This window comes from Vanessa tameamea, chromosome 5 (genome assembly GCF_037043105.1).
Source record: "Vanessa tameamea isolate UH-Manoa-2023 chromosome 5, ilVanTame1 primary haplotype, whole genome shotgun sequence".
In the NCBI taxonomy this organism is placed as follows: domain Eukaryota; kingdom Metazoa; phylum Arthropoda; class Insecta; order Lepidoptera; family Nymphalidae; genus Vanessa; species Vanessa tameamea.
In genome coordinates, this window is record NC_087313.1 from 2,920,390 (window position 1) to 2,941,228 (window position 20,839).

The 20,839-nt window shown below is 36.3% G+C and overlaps 2 protein-coding genes across 5 annotated transcripts in view; both read right to left on the reverse strand.

Moving 5' to 3' along the window:
* LOC113392326 (FERM, ARHGEF and pleckstrin domain-containing protein 1-like) overlaps positions 1-20,839 on the reverse strand; it is a 50,177-nt gene that overhangs the window by 9,060 nt on the left and 20,278 nt on the right. The window contains exons 6-15 of one of the 4 annotated variants that reach the window (XM_026628695.2): positions 19,101-19,224; positions 18,439-18,503; positions 17,619-17,797; positions 16,898-17,058; positions 16,200-16,274; positions 14,914-15,032; positions 14,686-14,837; positions 14,435-14,461; positions 13,848-13,937; positions 13,580-13,676 (exon numbers count right to left, since the gene is read on the reverse strand). In XM_026628695.2, coding sequence (XP_026484480.2) covers positions 13,580-13,676; positions 13,848-13,937; positions 14,435-14,461; positions 14,686-14,837; positions 14,914-15,032; positions 16,200-16,274; positions 16,898-17,058; positions 17,619-17,797; positions 18,439-18,503; positions 19,101-19,224 — 1,089 coding nt within the window. The remainder of the gene's footprint in view (positions 1-13,579; positions 13,677-13,847; positions 13,938-14,434; positions 14,462-14,685; positions 14,838-14,913; positions 15,033-16,199; positions 16,275-16,897; positions 17,059-17,618; positions 17,798-18,438; positions 18,504-19,100; positions 19,225-20,839) is intronic. The other 3 variants (XR_010309995.1, XM_064220840.1, XR_010309996.1) reach the window with 3 other exon arrangements.
* Positions 1,893-13,574, reverse strand: LOC113392324 (uncharacterized; the record flags this gene model as incomplete). Its single annotated transcript, XM_026628692.2, has 1 exon — positions 1,893-13,574. A coding segment is annotated over one exon (11,268 nt), but the record flags the coding sequence as incomplete, so codon positions are not given.

Consider the following 20,839-nt stretch of genomic DNA (forward strand, 5'->3'; position numbering starts at 1 on the left):
GTATTTAACTTAAGTCCCGTGCGCTTAATGTCACGTGCACTTTTAATTGAACAAAGTTATTAATTTGTGATCATTGAAACATATCTTCGTTTACTGTTAACGAATTTTAAACAAACTAAGACTGGTTAAATATTGCTATAATTATACAATAATAGAATTCTGTGCCTTAGAAGCATTACAACAAGTCTGATTATTTCCTAATTTTACAAGGAAAATAGCTCTTATAGAACAAATGTATTCATTTAAATGTTTAGGATTACATTCGAATGTTTAAAATAAGATTGATTTATTAATATATTATTTTATTGCATTTAGTTTTTGTTAAGTGCCCAGATATTTGCTAATTCCTAAATTGGGTTTACATAGCAAAAAAAGAAATAAGGCAACCATTTAAAACAGCACTTGTCATGCTTCTTACGCTCAGAATAACACTCATCTTAGTGTGTTTACTATTGAACAAAAAAGCATCGATTTTTTTTATCTTATCAACAAAATTATAACCGATACAGACATAACATTATTCATATTATTTACGCTGTATTTTAATAAATAAAAACTTTCCAACAACATATTATTTCTATATAGACTTGAATGCGACTATTACTAAATGGACTTAATGCTAATCCAGTTACTGCAATACATGTCTGGTCAGAAATTCGGTAAGGAGACTATATAGATTTACTGAGATAGAATGCTGGAAGTTCACTAACAAATGTCATTAACCCCACGCATCCATCCATTGATGCATTTGTACCGAATTAACAACCATGCATGTATATGTTAAATACATGAATACGGAAATGCTTTTATTTTAGATTTTTTACGAAGATGGTTATATTAAACAAAGTATTCTGAAGACGTATAGTGCAACGATTTAAACATTCAATTATTATGATTGATCAGTCGTTGATTTCAAATTTATTCAACACTTAAACAATAAAAATTTAACAATAAAACAGTTCATAAATTTTCAACAAATTATTACCAATGACGTTGTGTATAAATACATACATGATCTTGATGACGTACATATGGCATTTGCGTTTAATTTCTATCTACCTGAAAGCATAAGTGACGTTGAAAATTTATATTAATGAGAAAACGTAACAGCAATATTTATTAATTATAAAACTTATAATATATTAAAATTAAATATGGAATACGTTTTATTTATTCGTTTAGTTTCAATATTTCTAATGGTAATGAAGTGTTGTTTTTTTTATATTAATGAGAATCTAATACAGACATCACTACAGTCGAATCTACTCATGCTTTGTATTTCGATGCTTAATAATTTAGAACTATTTTCATTCACATACTAAGACGAAATTGGATCGATAGTTTTGACAATAACATACCTTACTCGTACTGTTTACATTTCATTGGTTAAAAATTCGAATAAAAATCATTTTAATAAAGTGTGGATAAAATTGAGCAGATTTGGCACGATTATCGATTGCAAGTCTTATTGTATATGAAGTGATCATAATAAATTAATTGTCTCTTGAGACGAATTAGTTGAGCAATCATATTTATAAATTAAAATTAAGATCTTGGATCTCAACACAAAAATATAATCACAGCCTTCACACATAATATAATATTGAGAATGATTCGGGTTACGAAGTTGTGACTACTATTATTCAATTTAAAACAAAGGCGGATTTGGACTAGAAAGTTTAAACATTCGAATTAAAAGTTTTATTTGTCATTAGGTAATACATTTTCAGTCCAAGGAAAATAGAGTTAAGTATATAATCATAGTAATAGCTTGGAACGAAAAGTGAGCCTCGTTTGTATTGAATTATACAATTTTGGTATACAATTAAATTTTATATGTGTTAATATAAGTTAAACAATGATTCAACCTCGTTTAGAAACCCAATAACAAAAAATAAAATGACAAAAAAATCCACCATTTTTAAATATCACTTTTATATAATAAATGAATCGATCAAAATAAGATATACCGTCGACCAATACACATTTAACTACGCCTAATTACTTAATAAGCTAAGGTAAGGTTTAATATCGTTTTAAAATTACACGATAATTAATAATAATAATAGTCACGCTATCCGGTTGGCACTATATATTTTTTCTAGTTATTAAAAGTGAGAATGTAAATATTTAATTTAATAGGAATCGTAATATTCAATACGATTATAACAATTCATTGCGAATTAGAATTAAGATTTCGAAACGCTAATTAAATCAAACACGCTCGCATACCGAATAATTAACAATCATCCAACAACGGGGGAGTCTACGGTGACTTGGTCTAGTGCGATCATTTAGAAATTTAGCTATTCGTTCTCGTCATCAGAGCATAAGGGAGGGGGGAGAGTGGATACATCAAACTTTTGCTCTGGGCTATCACTCGAAGCTTGGGAATCCACATAGTGACTAGAATAAAAACGTTCAACATTGTTTAAGCTGAAACGCTGATCGAGATCTCTAGAGAAGCGTTCTTCGTTACCATCCCTTCGTTCAGTGTTGTGTTCATATTGAGGATAAAACTCTTGAGTTTGGAACATATCGACATCCTCATAGTGTTCGGGATATGGGCTGCCTCTGTACTCTTCGTATTCATCCTTATCTTGAGGCAATTCTGTATCAGAATAAGCAACTGATTCTCCGCGTTCAAATAAGTAACTTCCCGATTTACTTATTTTAGGAGCTCTTTTAATAGTATCGATAGGGTAGGCGTAATCATCAGAATCTTCTTTGTCACTCGGTTCATCATAAAACATTGACCTCGACTGGTGTTGACCTGATGATTCACCTAGACTTTTATCGTCAGATTGGCGATATCCTGTTGATTTCATCCTCTTAAGTGATGATTGGCGGCTACTTTTGTTTGAATAAGAAGTTCTTGGTGGACTACCTTCCGGTACAAAAGGTGGTTCTTGAGAATCAAGATATGGATGGCGCAAACGACCCAATCTATCAAATCTGGGAAAACCCATTTCATCTTCTTCAACGGAAGACCCAAAACCTTGGAATTGAACTGGATTTATATTAACAGGAAATTTTTGATTTTCGTATGATGCGCTTTTGTATTTCGCATAATTGACTAGTTCATCATCTTCGGAATAGCTAGTAGGTTCATTTTTAGAATCAGCTTTCGACATTTCAGATGAACCCGATTCTATTTCAGGGATGTAACTATCAGAACATTCCGAGCTTTCCATGCGTCGAAGTGAATCATCTACTGATAAATATTTAGTTCCTTTGAACTTGTCACTTTCCGACGAACATTGACTTTTGGTCGAATCTTCTTCGAGTACATCCTGTATTTTTTCTTGCTTTTTACGTGTATTTGTTACTTGTTTCTTACGTCGAAAAGTTCTCATTCTTTCACGAGGATCTCTGATAACATCTAAAGAGCTATCAGTATCATTACCACTTGGTGGACTTTTTAACGAAATATTCCTAACGAGTAATGATTTCTTCACCGGCGTCTTTTGAGGTTGAATAGGTGGAGACTCGGAACTTAGACTGCTTGAATAATATGGAGAACATCTTGACAGAGGGGTTTTACCCGATCTTTCAGCAGATCTTTTTTCTTGTAATTCTCTATGAACTGAGGGTACTTCAGGAACCGTTATAACCGGTAAATCAGATGATGATAAATAATGCTCATGGAATGACCAACTCTTAGGTTTACTGCGATATTGTTGAGAAATTTTATACTCTTTTATTTGATTTTTTGAAAGAGTTTTATCATCATAACTGGCGTGTTTTGCTAATGGTTTGTAGTCAGACCTTATAAATTGACAACTCGATTCTTCTCGAATAATACTTGAGAACTCTTGACTTTGGTATCGCTCGCTATGTTTTTCTTCTTGACTGTAAAGTTGGGATGGTATGTCAATATCTATTTCGGGTTGGGGTCCAAAATAGTAAGGCTTGTACCCACTGTCTTCACTCTGACAGCGCATTGTAGTGGTTCTAACATGTTTATGTGTTTCTTCCTCGTAACTAAAGCTTTTTGGAGGCGCTTTGACATATCGTTCTTTTGTCAAATCTTCAGAAGCTGGAAAACCTCTTAAACGTTGATCAAATCGGAGTACACCATTAGTATGTTTTTGTAGACTACTCAAAGAACTGGAACTTGACTTGTCTGATTTATCACTGTAACTAATTGACGAGGATTTATCGTTTTTACCTGTATAAGAAGCTGTTAATCTGAGTACGGGTTCCTTAGAATCGTTATCATTAGTTGGAGTTAATTTTTCGCTAGGTATATTTTCCATATCACATTTCTCTTTAATTGATGAAGCTTCTTTTACGATCGTGTTATCTGATTTTGTATCTAAATCTTGTTGATCTTCACGGGCCGTAGCTACAAGTGTATGACTGGTACTTGCAGACCATTCAGATATAGATTGAGCTAAAGTAAGGGTACTATCACTTTTTGTACCTGAACTACTGTCTACTTTTCTTGACACTGTCGTTTCCGAACTGCACAATTTATCATATTTTATGTTTTCTGAACTTTTATCAAGACTACTACTTTTAGAACTTGCTTCCGCTTGTGAACCCATTTTTGGTAATTGTTCTGACTTTTTACTTGAGTGGGATGTAGAATATTTTTTTATTGCAGTTTTATCAGATTTGTCACTTTTTGGAATAGATACCGCCGATATACTTTCGGATGCTGAAAGATTCGCATATTGCCTGACTGTATTTGTACCCGTCGACCATTCAGAAATACTTAAACAAATCGATGTGTCTTCTGAATGTGAGCTATGAGTGCATTTTTTCTGGGGTAAGCCAATTTTAACAGTGCCATCTAAGTCCGTACCAAAAGAACTTGTTTCTTCTTCGGAATGACTGCTATGACTACACCTCTTACATGTACTGGAACTGCCAACACTAAGTTTAGTAACAGCTCTAATTGTATCTTCAACATTCGTTTGTGAAAGTAAGTCATCCATGGATGTATCTGAATTATTGGAGCCGAAAGAGAACTTTTGTGCACTAACCTGTGAGAAACCTTTATCAAAATCAGGTGAAAGTGATTTACTGTCGCCACCGAAGACATCATCAGTATAAAGATGTTCATCATCATATATAGGACTATGATTAGTAGGCGATTTTTGAGGTTGACTTATAATAACTTTGTCTTCCAAATTATTTTTTACGCTAAAGGATTTACTTTCAGCTCTTGAACAACATGTCCCCATATCTCCCATTAAACACGTAGCTTTGCTTATGGTTCCACTTAAACAAGATTTGTCATAATTAGGCACTACGCCTTTATTGAGACATGTAAATTCATCGTGATTATCTAAAGGTTCTACCATATAACCTGATTTATCGTAAGGTATAACTTTAGGATGTTTTTTATCAATACCTACATTTTGTTCAGTTGATTTTTCTGACTTTGATTCTTGTATATCCCTTTCCAAATCATCGTCATTATTTAGAGTATCACTATCGTCATCTGATCCTACTTGCCCTTTAGAACTCTCAGACTGAATTGTTACTTTCATGGCTTGTTCTGGCTCATTACTCATATAGTAAATATGAACTTTCTCAACAATTGGTGTTTCTAGGGTTCCCGATGTAAAAGAATTAAAATCATCGTTATCACTAGATTTTTGTCGAGCTATTTCTGAAAACGTACATTTAGAGACAGCTTGTGGAGGTAATTCCGGCAATGGCCAGTCTTCAGAGTCTTGGCTTTCGCTAGCTGAAGATTGTTTAAGCGGTGCTAAATTTTTTCCATTATTCGATTTCTTACGACGATCTTCATACTTTTTTAAATCAGTTATTTCATCTTTCTTGTTATTCATTTTTTCTAGATCTTTTTTGGATTCTGAGTACATTTCACTTATTTTGGTTTGATCTATAGGAATATCAGGCATCTCAGCAGATGTTCTACGATCTGTATCAGATATATAGGCAACGTTAGCGTTGCTCGGTGGGTCTGAACTTAAGCTAGCTTGATGATCACTTGAATTTAATGATTCCTCGTTAATACTTTCGGATCGCGAACAAGCTTTTGTGGAATCTTCGTCAGCACTAGTTTTCTCAGATGTAGTACTACGTTCTGATATTCGTGACAAAGTACGGCCAAAGTTTTGACCATAACCAATAACAACATCGGAAGTTGTAGAAGAGGTTGCTGGGTATAGAAAATTAACAGGAAAATCATTTAAATCGTCTGTAAAATCAGCTTCCGTGGAATCTTTCGATGTATTAGTTGAAAGAGGTGGATTTTTAGAAAAGGTATGAAAGTCGTCAAGTAAACGTTGATTGTTATATTCAAATGCATCTTTATTCATTGTCAAACTTTCATAGCCTTCGTGATCTTGAGGGATCCAAGCCTCTTCAATACTAGTACTATTTTCACTACCCGAAGCACCAAAGAAAGGTCGCCAAGTAGGTTTTAGTTCTTCGCCACGTCGATATGCTTCACCCAAAGATCCAGACGTAGATTCAGTCGTTTCAAAAGATCCTCTTGATTCAACACTAAGAGATCCCCTGGAATCCATACTTGATTTTGAAGAACTCTTTTGCTCATCGAGTCGTCCTTTTCTTCTAGAAGATGAATCATCTACACTCAGAGATCCTTTCGAAGGTGTCGTTGTAGTAGTAGTATCCATACTTGATTTCGATGAGCTTTTTTGGTCAACGTCTTTTAAAGCCCTCTTTTTCATAAGCTCTCTTTCAAAAGATGATGTGATAACGTTACCATCATCATCAAAATCAACTGTCATATTTTGATCCTCTTGTGATATTGTAATGGCAATTTTAGTCTTTTTGACAGTTTTTTCCAACTCTTTTTTAATATCAGAAGCTTTTGAACCGGCTGATTGACTTGATTCAGATTCTTCTACAACACATTTTCCTATTTTATCCAAAGCATTCTTTCTCTGATTAGGCCTAGAAAGCTGTTCAACCGTTTTATCAATACTTTCAGAGCTAGACTCCGAATCAGTAGGAGCCCTTTGAGAATCCACCTGACCTTGTTTTTCTAAAGTTGGTGTTGGCGATTTTCTTGTACTGAACTTTGATGGACTTCTCGGACTTTCAATACGGCCGATTTCAGGCACGGGTGATGGAGACTTAGAATTTGATTTTGAATGTTCACTTGACAGAGTATGCTGAGATAACAAATGTTCTTCACCATATTCCATTGCTTGTTTTAGCTCCTCCAGACACTCTCTATCTTTTTTATTAAGTTTTTCTATATCTTGTGATATACCCAAAGGCCTCGCAATTGAACAACTTACACTCGATTCATCATCAATTGAACTTCCTTTAATATTAGCACTTGAAGGACTCACATCTTTTTCTATACTTGTCCAGGATGTTGACTCTGAACTTCGTGAACGTTCTGCGCTTAGTTTGAGCAGTTCTCCGCGTCTAGATTTAGCTGATAGCTGATTAGCTGATGCTTTTTGTTCATTTTTCTGATCCGAGGGCGATATGTCATTTACGCTACCAGAGCTTCCGGTATAATCTCCTGATTCCGATTTATGTCCCGACTTAGAAATACCAGAATCAATAAATGGTATATTTTCAATAGTTGGACTATTCTCTTGAGGCGGGGTAACAATAATTTTGTTTTTATTTTTGAACTTTAAAGCTAAATCTGTAGACTTCGGAAAATCTTGAATTTTATCTTCACATTCTGCATCGTTTTCTATAAATAATTGAGACATAGATTCATTCTTTAGAAATTCAACTAAACTTGCCGATGATTCTTCAAATGTACTCTGTGCTTCTAAGGCTTTTATGCTTTTACTTGTGTCTGAATGAGGTAGCTCTGTATCAGCCGTGAATTCGTCATAATCCGCAGTGATTCCTGAACCAGTATCATCACTTTTTTGGAGATGCAACTTCGTTATTTTCTCTCTCTTAGATACTTGATCTTGATCTGATGAGCTATCAGCATCAATGTAAGGAAGTGAAATACCTAACATATTACTCTCATCAGACATTTTTAATTCACTAACTTCAGTAATAGATTCCTCTTCACTAGTTACACGTGTGATTTCTGTTTTTTTACTTTCAATTCGTTTTTGCATATCTTGACTGTTTTTACTTTCATACAGTTCTGATTGTTTTTGTTTATTATATATTTCTATTTTCCTGCGTTCCATTATTACAGTTTGAGTATCATTTTCGATAACAGTATGTTGTGAACTAGTTATCCATTCAATAGAAGAATCATCTTCAGTCTTTTCTTTATAACTGTGCGTAGGAGAAGTTTCTTTTGTATCATAGTCTTGAGAAATAGTATCAATTTCTTCTTTGACTGTTGGGTGAACATCAACTGTAACAACTTCCTGTTTGAAATGTTTATCAGTCATGGGTTCATGCATAGATGCTGGGGTAACATAATTTCTATCCAAACTTTTAGATTTGACTTTTGCTTCAAAGTGTGGATCAACCTTTCTCTCAAGACTTTTTGATTTTATGCTTGGATGAACTTTCTGATAAACTACTTTTCCTTCGATTTGTTGTTTAATCTCTTGTTTTTTCGATAGTGTTTTTGGTGATTTTTGTAGACTTGCCAAATCATCAAACTTATCTTCCAATGATTGGCTTGTTTTGTCTTCCATGCTTTTATTAATTTTGCTATTTGTCTTTGTCGTCTTTTGATCTTCGAAGCTTCTACTGATCTTTCCAGCTAGTTTATTATCTAGCTTTTTTGGTGATTTAGCAATAAATACATGATCCTCTGCTTTGCTATTTATTTTAGTTTCGATAATAATTTTATCGCCCTCTGTCTTGACCAAAATTTTATCTTCTGGGGCTGGGAAAGGTGGTATTGTGTCTTTTACTGGACTAATTAAAGTTTTAGTTTGTTTTAAAGCTGCTTCAAATAACATCTGCTGCTTTTCTTTCCGCTTTGCAATTTCAGTGTCGCTATCCTCTTGAGACTTGGTGCGTTCTTTACTACCTCCACGTTTAACTTCCATTTTCTCTAGAGATTTAGATTTTTCTTTTGCAACTCTTTTTGCAGTTTGATCTAACTCTTGACTATGGGCTCTAGCGATGTCCAAGGGTGGAACAGTTAAGAAGTCAGGCCTTTCCTTAAGCGAAGACGGCAACGATTTTTGTGTCTGAAGAGCTTTAACTTTAGTCGCATTTGTATCTAAAGACCCTGCCTTATTTAATTTGTTATTAGTTTTTTGTTTATCATCAGACTTTGGTTTAAGGGTCAATTTCTTTTTCTCTTTGCGTTTTATTCTTTCAATATCAGGCACTATTTGATCCTCGCTCAGATCTGATAATTTCCGTATACTTCCTCTTGGTGAATTTAAAGAAGACGTCGGTGATCTTGAAGGTGATTTAGATAATGGAGATCGTGATATAGGTGACCGAGCAATCGGTGACCTCGATGGTGATTTAGCTTTCGATAATATTTTGCTTAAATCATATTGCCGTTTAAACGAACGAGGCCTTCGTTGTTCCACTAGTTCTTCTAACAATTTCATTTCTTCATTATCAATTAAAGCTGGCTTGGATGGTAAGGCTTCTGCTGTATTTTCTTCTTCTTCATCAATTTTATCAATTATCTCTTTTTTAACAGCAGTAGTTTTAGCCATCTTATCTTCTAATAGCGATTTCTCTTCTAATATATCCCCCTCTTCATTAATATCTTCCACGGTATCATCTTTTGAAGAAAATGCATTCATTGGTGGTAATCTATGTAGTTGTATAACAGGTGTGTCTAAACTTTTAGCTCTACGGCTCGATGTTGGCGATTCTTGTGTAGCTTTTTGTCGTTGTAATGAAAATACAGATCCTTCTGAAAGGTTTAATCGAGCATGAGCAAAGAGTATAGGAGTGCCACCTGTTTTACGAAGCATTGGTGAAATTAGTTCATCACGTAAGCTTTTTTTTATATCAAGTTTTGTTGAATCTTTTTTCTCGACTTGCAAGGATTCACTTTTTTCTTCTGATTGAGTACGAGGTCCAGTCACTTTTTGAATTTCCATATCAACTAATAATTCATCATCTGATTTCAAAAATTCAGTACTTTCGAGAATGGGAGACGGAATATTTTCATTGTACTCCCAAGTAGAACTTTCCTTGCTGACTTGTTTTATTTCTGGTGGTTTAGTAACGATGTCGTCTTCAGAGCTCGGAATAGAAATTGACCGCTCAGAAATTCGCCTTAATTCAGTAGCAGTCCCACTAACACTATCGAGTACTTGTGGATTGTATTTTGCCTCCAGTTCTGCTAATTTGCGACATTGCGGCGGTGATCCTTCGATTTCTGTTGAACTCATTGTTTGACCTCTGTGCCAAGCCCCTGAAGTGATTTTATCATACTCGAGTTGTAATATGGGCTCTAAGTCTTTACGAGATTGTGGTGGAGAAAATTCTAACTTAGGCGCTGCTTCCGTGGTACCAAACACATCATCTGAATCAACACTTTCATCGTCTGATGAAAAAGATGTGATTCTTATTTTATTATTACTTTTGCATTTAACCTTTCCACCAACACCTTTTTTACCAGTTCCACGAGCTTTAGGCATTCTTTTGGTGGGCAACTTTTCTGATTTTGACTTAATATCTGCCCGTAACTTTTCAGCAGCAGTAAGGGGCTTTGGATCTTTACAAATAGGTGGTTGTTGAACATTACGCCCGTTTATAGCAAATTTTATGTCGTGTGGGTATTGAGGCTCTTGCCTCATACTGTCTGTTTTGGAGCTTGTAGCCGAATCACTTTCTATCTGACTCAATTTAGAGTTTAACGTTTCAAGCAAAGCCGAATCTAATGTTTTTGATATATCTCTTTTCGGACTCGGTAAATGTTGTAACTGCCCACTTTTATCTACTTCTAAGGTAATAGGATCAACTTTCGACAAATCTATATTTTGAGTAAACAAGAAATCACGATTTTCAACTTCCAAAAATTTAGAGACATGGTCAGTTTGAATACTATTTCTTGGTGATTTTGGTGACTTAGGTGATTTTGGCGACTTGGGTGATTTAGGCGACTTCGGAGATTTTGGTGATTTCGGTGATTTAGGAGATTTGGGTGAACGAGGAGATTTTGGATGATCATGATATTTGCATCTAGGATGTGCATTTACAATATGGCGACCATTTTGCGGTGGCAAAGTTATAATGTCGGGCGGTACCCTTTTATCATCAAGGGGAGAAGGAGCAGTACCATTCATGACGTGTCTTTTGTGTAAAACGTACGGAATATCATAACTATCATCAGCTATTTTTTTATTATCATTAAAACCAGCTTTGAAGGCATCGAATTCTTTAAAATAATTTTGCGGCAAATCAAATAATGGTCGGACAATTTCGGAATGTCTAGCAGGTAATTCAAAATGCGATCGCTTAGTGGCTATTGGCGGAGCGCTTGGTATTTGTCGAAAGATGTAATCTTCATCACTTGATTCTGCAGGAGTTAAATCTATAGATTTTTGATGCATAAGCACATGTCTTCTTGAATTCACACTACTAAATCGTGGTCTATTGGCTAAGCTATTAGGATCGCTCTTTGTTCTTTCCACTGTAGGATGAATATATGGAACAGCGGTGTCTGCAAGACGACTGCTAGAACTTGTATCTAGAATAAGCTTAGGATTATATTCATCAAAGTGAGTCTTGGCCATTAGTTCCTCTTTTAAGTTTTCTTTTCGTACAATATGTGTATGAACTTTGCCACGCATAGATTTGTCAAATTCAGATTGCAGAATTGACGAAGTACCTGACTGTATTGCAGCTGCTTTAGCTCTATTTTTAGCGTACTCTATACTATCCATTGCCGGCAAAACACGCACATTGACGTCAGATTCATTTGATGATTCTTTAACCAAATGAGAGGGCTGATTTTCTTTACTTATTGATCTAGTCAGAGATTCAATTTTATCTTTATCAAAACTAAATACCGTTTCCGATGAACGTCGTCTTTGGTAATTTTGTATTTTAGTGGATCTATTATTATCAATTTCTGTTTCCAGGCCGGCAATTTTCTCAGGCCATATATGAGTTGTGCGTGGATGCATATCTTCTTCTTCGGTTGAAAATTCATCACTTTTCTTGATTGGACTTGAATCTGAATATTGTCCATATTGATCCAGTTCTACATTTTGTAAACTAGTAGAATGCATATGAGTAATTTCTTTATGCTTATTATTGCTCGGAAATGTGGAGTATGGTGTTGGAATATGATAGTAATTGGGTGAAGTAACCAAGTTTGCTATAAGATCTTCGTGAGATTTATCGAATAGAGTTTTTTCTCGATATTCCGGTTTTTCCATGCCAACAAACGTTGATTGTGTATCATAAAAATCTTTACCAGAATCGGGACTAGAAGAAGGTGAAATAGGTTCAAAAGGATCAATATATGCATTTTGTATACTTGTGACACTGCGCCGCCTAATACTTAAATCGTCGGGCTCATAGAGATTCTTTTTACAGTCATAATAATCGGACTTAGAATCTTGGCTTGAAGTTCTCGAACCGGACCTATCAGAACTTTTGCTTTTTAGAGTCTCTCGCGATTTTTTACTATCCGTATGATATACACTATCACGTGACTTTTTACTAGACTCGGCGCTACTTTTGGATAATTTCGAGTCGTATATATCACTTTTTGATTCTTGACTAGACGTACGAGACCCTAAAGCACGTTTAATTTCTTTATAGAAGTTCCCGTCGGATCGAACCGAGAGCTTCTCTCGAGGAAGTATTCTCGGATCGTCAACGAGGAACGGATCCAGCGGTAAATCGTTATCACTTTTATACTTGATCCCCGAATTGTTTAGATCTACATCCCCGTCCTCGGTCTCGGACAGGTGGGAGAGCGACTGATCGTCGTCCGAGGGCAAGTCGTTGCCGGAGTCGAGCGAACAAGAGCGAGTGCGCGTGACCGCCGAGCGCGACAGCGAACGCACGCGCGCGTATCGTCGTCGCTCCGAGCACTCGTCATCCGATCGCTCGATAACCTCGTAGCTGTCGTGCGAGATGTCGTCCTGTGAGCCGCTACGAGCGAAAGTCGGCAGGTCGAGCCGCGGCTCACTGATCGCGCCCGGGAAGCTGGACGAGTAAGCGCGGCCTATCATCTCCCTCTGCGAGTCGATCGAGCCTCCCCCGGCGAGAACGAAAGCGAGCGTACGTGCGTCGTCGTAGCGCGTGATGGGCGAGTCGATACGACGCGCGAGCGGCGGGCGGTACGCGTCGAGGTCGGCGAGCATGCTGCGCGTGTCGGGCACGCGGCGTCGGGCGCGGCCCGCCTCGTCGAAGCTGTAGTCGCGCAGGTTGCGGCAGCTGGCGCTGCGACGCCAGAGCGTGCGTCGCGGCGGAGGCTCGGCCAGCTCGTCCTGCTCGTCCAGCACCAGCGAGGCGGCCGAGCGCGACGAGCGCGTGGACGGGCACGCCGAGTAGATGTTGCTCTGCGACAGCTCGTACTCGAGCCGCTCCGAGGACTTGTTGAAGCTGGAGGACTGCTTAGCGAGCACGAAGTCCGGGTAGACGCTAGGGGGCGGGGAGTCTGCGGCGTGGCGCGTGACAGTGTGTGTGTGGGTGTGGGTGTGTGTGCGAGTGGCCGTGTGCGTGAGTGTGTGGGTGAGCGTGGCGCTCTGACCTGGCGTGTGCGGGCGCGGCCCACGAGGCGGCGGAGTGGGAGCGCGCGCGCGCCCACTGTCCTCCGCATCCGTTATCCACGTACTCTCCGGAGATGTCTACACGTAATACGACAAATTATTCATTTTATATGAATATGTTACTATTTTTAACGGTAAAAAGTTTTACGAGGAATATAACTTACCAAAAATATATCTTAATTAAAAATTATAAAATATATAAAAAAATCGAATTGTAAATTAATAGTAACGAATATTAAAATAACTTACCAACGGTGTCGTCATCTGATGAGGCGGAAGCGAATCCTCCATAGGATGATGATTGACCTCGGCATGGGTCACTACTTCTGGACCCGCTTGCTATAATACAAAGCCATATAATGTAAATATCACATGGGAACAACATACATATACGAAGCCAAATGTTAGGTGCTATAAAAATAACGTGTGCATTATGGTGTAACATAACATTTTAATATAACAGCAGATATTAAAAACTTTTAAATAAAATTCAAATGAGCATTTAAAATATTTAATATCTGGCATTATATCATTTAATAAATAATATAAAAGCAAAATAAATCACATTGGATATAAAAAATACATAGGTTATTATTTAATCGATATGTTAAAATAATGTTATTGCAAAACGTATATGTTGATATGATATTTTAATCAATTAATTATTATATGTTGTAAAATAATTCGTTTCCGATGAAAACAATCAAAACGGACACCACAAACACTAAGCGACAAGATGTTAAGTATTCAATGTTGTGTGATGTTAAGGTTTTAACAAAGATATAAATGTTTAGATACGATTGACACACATAATCTATTTTGAATAAAACCCTTACTATTTGATTGCAGTACAGTTTTGATAGCTGGAAAAAGAAAATATTTTTCTATGTGGAAAATAATACTAATAATTTATATACTAAAAAAAAGCAGAATGTTTAAAAATTGTGTAAATTACGTTTTATTCAAATTTGTAAACAACTGAAATACTTCCTTAATGACACATGATTAACATTAACAATTATCTAAGCCACCTCTCTATACTAATGTATAACAACTAAAATGAACTCAAAGCGGAGACTAGACGCACCTTGTCCCTCGTGGAGGCGAAGGCGGTAGCTGGTGGGGGTGGGCGAGCGGTTGCGCGGCGCGCCGCCGCACGCGCCTCCTCCGCCGAGTAGCCCTTCATCATCAGAGAGGCCTCCAGGTAGTGAGGTTGCTTGTCCCACTCCAGGGAAATCGCTAAATCAAACGACGGCAATGATTAGCGATCGGGCCCGGTGCTCGCGGTACGCACTACGAACAGTATCGAGTCTACCGTCGGAGCCGGGCGGCAGCGGCAGCAGCGGGTGCGCGGACACGCTGGCGTTGAGCGCGGGCGCGGACACGTTGCCGCGCGACGAGCCCGCCGAGCGCGACGTGCGGAACGAGCCCGACCTGCGACATCGGACAGAGGATGGTCACCACACCAGCTTTTGGTTCCGCGAGCGCCAGTCCCGCCGACGCCGGGACTCCTGCTGGCTGCCCTACTCGGCCCGCGACGTGTTCGCTTCGGACGTTGGAACCACGGCTCGTAATGAACGGGGACGGGCGATACGGAATGAATCGACGACGGACATTGGACAGTGCGAATGTTGTAATTTGTGGCACATGGAGATAGAAAATCTAATAAAAACATCAATGAAAAATCTACTGATATTAGAACCATGTATGAAATAAAACGGGTAGGGATACGACAAAAATGTGCACAGTGGTAGATTATAAAAAATATCTAAAAATCGAAAGCGTCACGACAGATTAACACGAGCGTGGCGCTGTATTGGAGACGGTGGTACCAATTTTTGGCAAATTTTGTGACGTAACACTGATTCTTACAAAGTTATCAAAGCGAAGACTCGGGTAACATCGAACGAGCGTACCATCCTCCGACCGATAGTCAGTGTCGTATAACGACTACACTTGATTCAAGTTTTGGAAGAAGCGAAAGTCTCAACGTATACAGCGCATGCTCGAGAATGCTAATCACCATTGATAATACAAAACCATTCGAAGCCTCCTCTACCCGGTACTAATTATTTGTTTTAGGGACTTCGAGTTACATGCAAATCTCGTTTGGTAAACCAACAATATACCGAGAGTCTTGTATAACGACCAAAAGCTTGTGTTTCCCAACCCATGCTGTCCACTTGCCCTTAATGTATATAATTACTTAGTCACATTCAACGATCTGATTTGGCTCCAAAAATATATTTAGTAACATTGACTTACTTAGTATTTAAGAATATTATCTATGCTTTTATTAGCCAAACACTCATTTTTTTAAATAAATTATAATGCTAAAAAAATCTTATCGTCAAAGGAATAATCAAATACAATTCAGACATTTGTATCGTTGTTTGGAATAAATGGCGAGACTTTTTATTAGAAGACGAAACGTCAACGTACTATGAGCTGTCTATCTACAGGCAATTACTGACTAAAATTAATCTACCAAAGCATATCTGCAAATAACTTTTCACTGAAGCTCGTTATTAAAGTCATGCAAGGAATCTTTTAAATAGTTAACAAACTAGGGACTGCTAAGGAAAAACAAGAAATACGTACCTTTGGAATGTCTGTCGCTTAACGTAGTTGTCTCTTACGAACTCAACAATCTGCTTCTGTGTTTTTCCACTATACCTATAAAATATTAAATAACGCATGTAAAATAATATCAAGAGCTCAGGTGGGCCGGATTTTGGACCACTGAGATATCACGTGTTAAATTTATTTCGTTGTTGCCGGTGAAGGTAAACAACAAGCACGTGCGCGATGCACCTGCTGTACAATTCGCCAGCTCGCAACGCCTTCCACTTAAGAGGACAGTGGGCATTCGTCAAGCCGAAGTGCGTGTATAGAATTTAACTATTATCACTTAAAAGTAAAGCAAATAAAAAATATACATAAATATACATTTATGAAAACATAATAGTCTTTTCTTTGCAGCACTTATTACCATTGTTACCGAGTTAATAATTCCATTGTCGGGTGAGAACGCTTTAACAAACCACGACAATTCGCTCACCTATTCTACTCACGCCTGAGTCCGTAGTCATTTTTTGACCAACAAAATTTTTAAGCGAGTGCAATACTTTTATATTACATGAAGATTTTGACTTTAACTTTCAATATTGATCGACAACTTAGTAAACTATTGAACGAGAAATTTAGTGGTGATATTTGACGATATAACTCATCTTATTAATTTTTAAGTTTAGATTTATATCAAGTTAATAATAATGACATCAATCACACTTGATTACCTGAAGGAAGACCCTCTAGACATAACTCTAGTCTTATGTCTGGGCAAGCGAGGTACGCTCGAGCAACGAAAGAAGCCATGATTCTCGACACATTTTTTCCAAAAATTCTTGCATTCGTTACGACTTTCGAAGAAAAACTCCACAACATCGCGATAGTAACCCTGTTTAGACAAAATAAAAAAAAAAATTAACACACAATTTCGCTGCGTATTTCGGTCGACAGGTTCCTTTTTTATCATACTAAGCTGATAGGACCAGAAAAACAAGTTTTCCATGAGGTAAATGCATTTAAATATATTACATTTCGGAAACTTGCTGATGTCGGAAAAGATTATGATAAAAACCACCAGTTCTAATATAATTAGTTCTAATGCAGCGGAATTATCTCTAAATCCTTCTACTTATCAAGAGAAAAGGCATTTGCCCGCTACGTTTGAGTGGAACATTTAAGTTCTGTGAGTTTTACTTATGGAAATCTTTAATATTACTTAGAGATGGACATTGGACACGTTAGAAGATTTGTATTCGTAGCAGCTTCTAGCATTATATTGATTCGACAGCTGGTGTATTCGGAAGGAATTTGGCATTTATATCGCAAAGGTCCTCTAAATCATAAATCTCCTCTCTGTATTATTCCAATTGCATATCGTTTTATATGTTTATTGCTGAAGCGGGTCCCGTTGCAAACGATATAAGGACTAAGTATGGGGCGAATACTTACATATCCCTCCGGATGTAGTTTGATAAGAAATCGTTTTCTCTTAAATGATATTTTCCTGATCTTGGCCCAGCTGAAGGTGTTGATCTTAGTGAAGTGTTGGAACACTGCGATTCCCATGTGTGCAACTGCGAGATTCAGCGGTACGCCCTCGTGATCCTTTGCTGCGTGTACTTTTATACCTATATGTTAAATTACAGAGTTAATATATAAACGGTTATTTGATAAATTTGTTAGAGATTAATATCGTTTTGCCGAAATTAAGTACATAACTTTTTCTTGTGAAGAAAGGTTGATACCAATATAACAACTGGTCATAAGAGTTATACCAATTTTGCTAATAATAATTGCAAATAATAACTGCAAATACCTATTTTTATTTATATAGTATTTCATCAATAGACCTACAAATACAATTTCTTATAAAATTGATAGAGATAATGTAATTTATTTATTTAACAAATTTTAATTAAAGATATTTTTTTTGAGTGAGACATAAATTCAATTTCAACTTTTGCTGTCCATACATACAAACATTTTGTGCCAATTATAAAAAAAACTGTTTTGTCAGTAACACGTAATAAAAAAATATGTTCCTCTTTCAAAATCTCGAATATTTAAATATCACTCATCACCAGATTTCGAAAACTACAGGTTGATTGACTTGATATTGAACATAGTTACTACTTTCACGACTTAAGACTAAGGGCGACTAAGGGCAATTTTTGGAACTTTTATAACCTCTGGACGGCCGCCCAGTTGAATTATACCATTGACATAGATGAAGTAATAACAGGTGTATAATGTGTATAGCTTTACATACCGTATAATTCGCATCTTCGCGCTGTTTCTAATAAATTCAAATCCGCCTCCGCAGGGCTTTGGCCGCTGCAACGAGATTAGCATACATTATCATAATGTAAGATGCATACAGAACAACATCCGAGCAAACAATCTATGAGACGACCTCGTTTCCTACATACTAACACCATTGCCTACTTCAACAAAACAAAAAACCACGATCGTCGTAACATGTTTGATTACTTAGAAAAGATGAATCCAGAATTCAAATTATATTTAGAAAATACAAAAATGTTACATAACTATATATTTAATTTGATTACACTTTGAGGACAAAACAATTGAGTTCAGGACATTGCAAGTTAAGATAAATACATTAAAATATAATAATAAGTTATAGTATAATAATTTATTTATTAAGATTAAATTTTATTATGAAACATTAACAACGCATTTTTAATCAAGTATACTGAATACTCTTAATAATGTATTCTTGTTAAAAAAATATAATACTATTATTATACATAATTTAAATAATTGTTTTTAATATTGAAAATCAATAATAAATCATGTGAGACTATTAATAATAGATGTATGTAGATGTTTTAATAAGGTAATAAATTATAATTTGTGTATATGAATTCCGACCTCAGCTTACAGCTTATACGAATTATTTTGGCTCACATGTGTTTCTTGTGATTCTCCATTATCCGCCTCTCGGATTCTGAATCTTGCCCGGGAAAGAACTTGTAGCCGCTAAGATAGGTGTGGTCCGGGTAGTCTTCCGGTACGAAGTCGCCACACTCGGCTGCAACGTAGATTAACAAAACATTAAATATATATCAGCCAAACTATCATCGGTTCAAAGACAGAAAATTTATTCAAAAACAGTAACAACCTGTAAATGTTATACTGCTGGGTTTAGACCTACTATCCAAATATAAAAACAAATATCCCGCTGAGTTTCTTTCGCCGGTTCTTCTCAGGTCCGAGGTGTTAATTTCCGAACCGGTGGTAGATTTTTGACTATCAATAAGTAGGTGTAATCACTTCTATATTGAATAAAGATTTTTGACTTTGACTTTGATCCGTTTGAGGAAAAGGCTAGACTAGTAAAGTAATAGGAGTTCGACAACGATGCTCCAATGCCGATTAGTGGATTAAAATACAGAATATAATAAAAAATATTTTAGTAAGTTAAATATTTTAAGATAGTATCAACAACGGCACAAGCATGCGTTTCAATTAATGTTATTAAAAAAAAACCGAATAAATAAGAATTTTCAAAATACATTCATATATTTGAGGCTGAAACTTTTGCGCTTATACTTAAATGATGGATGTCATTAATACTTAAAGATAAAGATTTGGATGTCACAACTATATGTTTATTTTTCTAATATAATAAATAAAATTGTTGTGTACACAAATAATTTTAATGATAATTTTGCGTTGAATTACATTTTCCTCCTATTGATCTTACATTTTCTGCGATATTTCTCATACTTCTCAAAACGTACATCATAATTCGTCACACCTAGTATTATAAATTAAACAGGAAAAGACAGAAGTGAATTTAATAAAATATAACTCGACTTGAGCGCGCGTCGGATATATGTCACACAGTTTTCCAAATCAAGTGACGCTCTTTGACGTAACGACGTTACGATAGCACCATGGGAATGAGACCGCCTTCTTCATCATACTAAAAATTGTAAACTCAGTCTGAGTTACGTTTCCTGACTCTTCTGAGTTCAGGACATTTTCTTTTCCGAACTGGTTATAATGTAATACTACGTTGAATAAAAATAAAAAAAATACGTGTTACTTTCGATGTTTATAGATATATATATAGATAATTTTGGAAGCCAAATAATTAATTAATTTAAATGACTTCAAAATGGACCTAATGAATAATTTTCCCATGAGTGTGAAATGAAGTAAACATTTGCATAATTGATGACCGACTCCGAAGGTCGGTCGCGGTCATTGTGTTCGCAACTAATGTATGACGCGTCGCTGTCTCGTCTTAGTCATTTGAAATTAATTTAAATACGACCTCCTGGACTAGTAATTTCGATTCGCATGGTTTTGTGGGTTCCAACCCAGTTAAACATCACTGAATTTTAATAACAATAATATGTGTTTATTTCGTGTTGCAAAAGTGCATGTAATTCTACCACATATGTATCCACCAACTGTCTTCGGAGCAACACAGTGGAATAAGCTCGAAACTCTTTGAATACAAAATCAATTGACTTTTACTGACATTATTGTCTTTACTGTATTGGCATGAGCTACATGTAAGGACAAAGAAAACTTTCAAAGATTGACGTTCGCTCTCTTTATAGATATAATAGAATGTAGCCTTAGAATAGAATCGTACGACCAACGAATACTTAATTTAACGCTATAGTTTATTA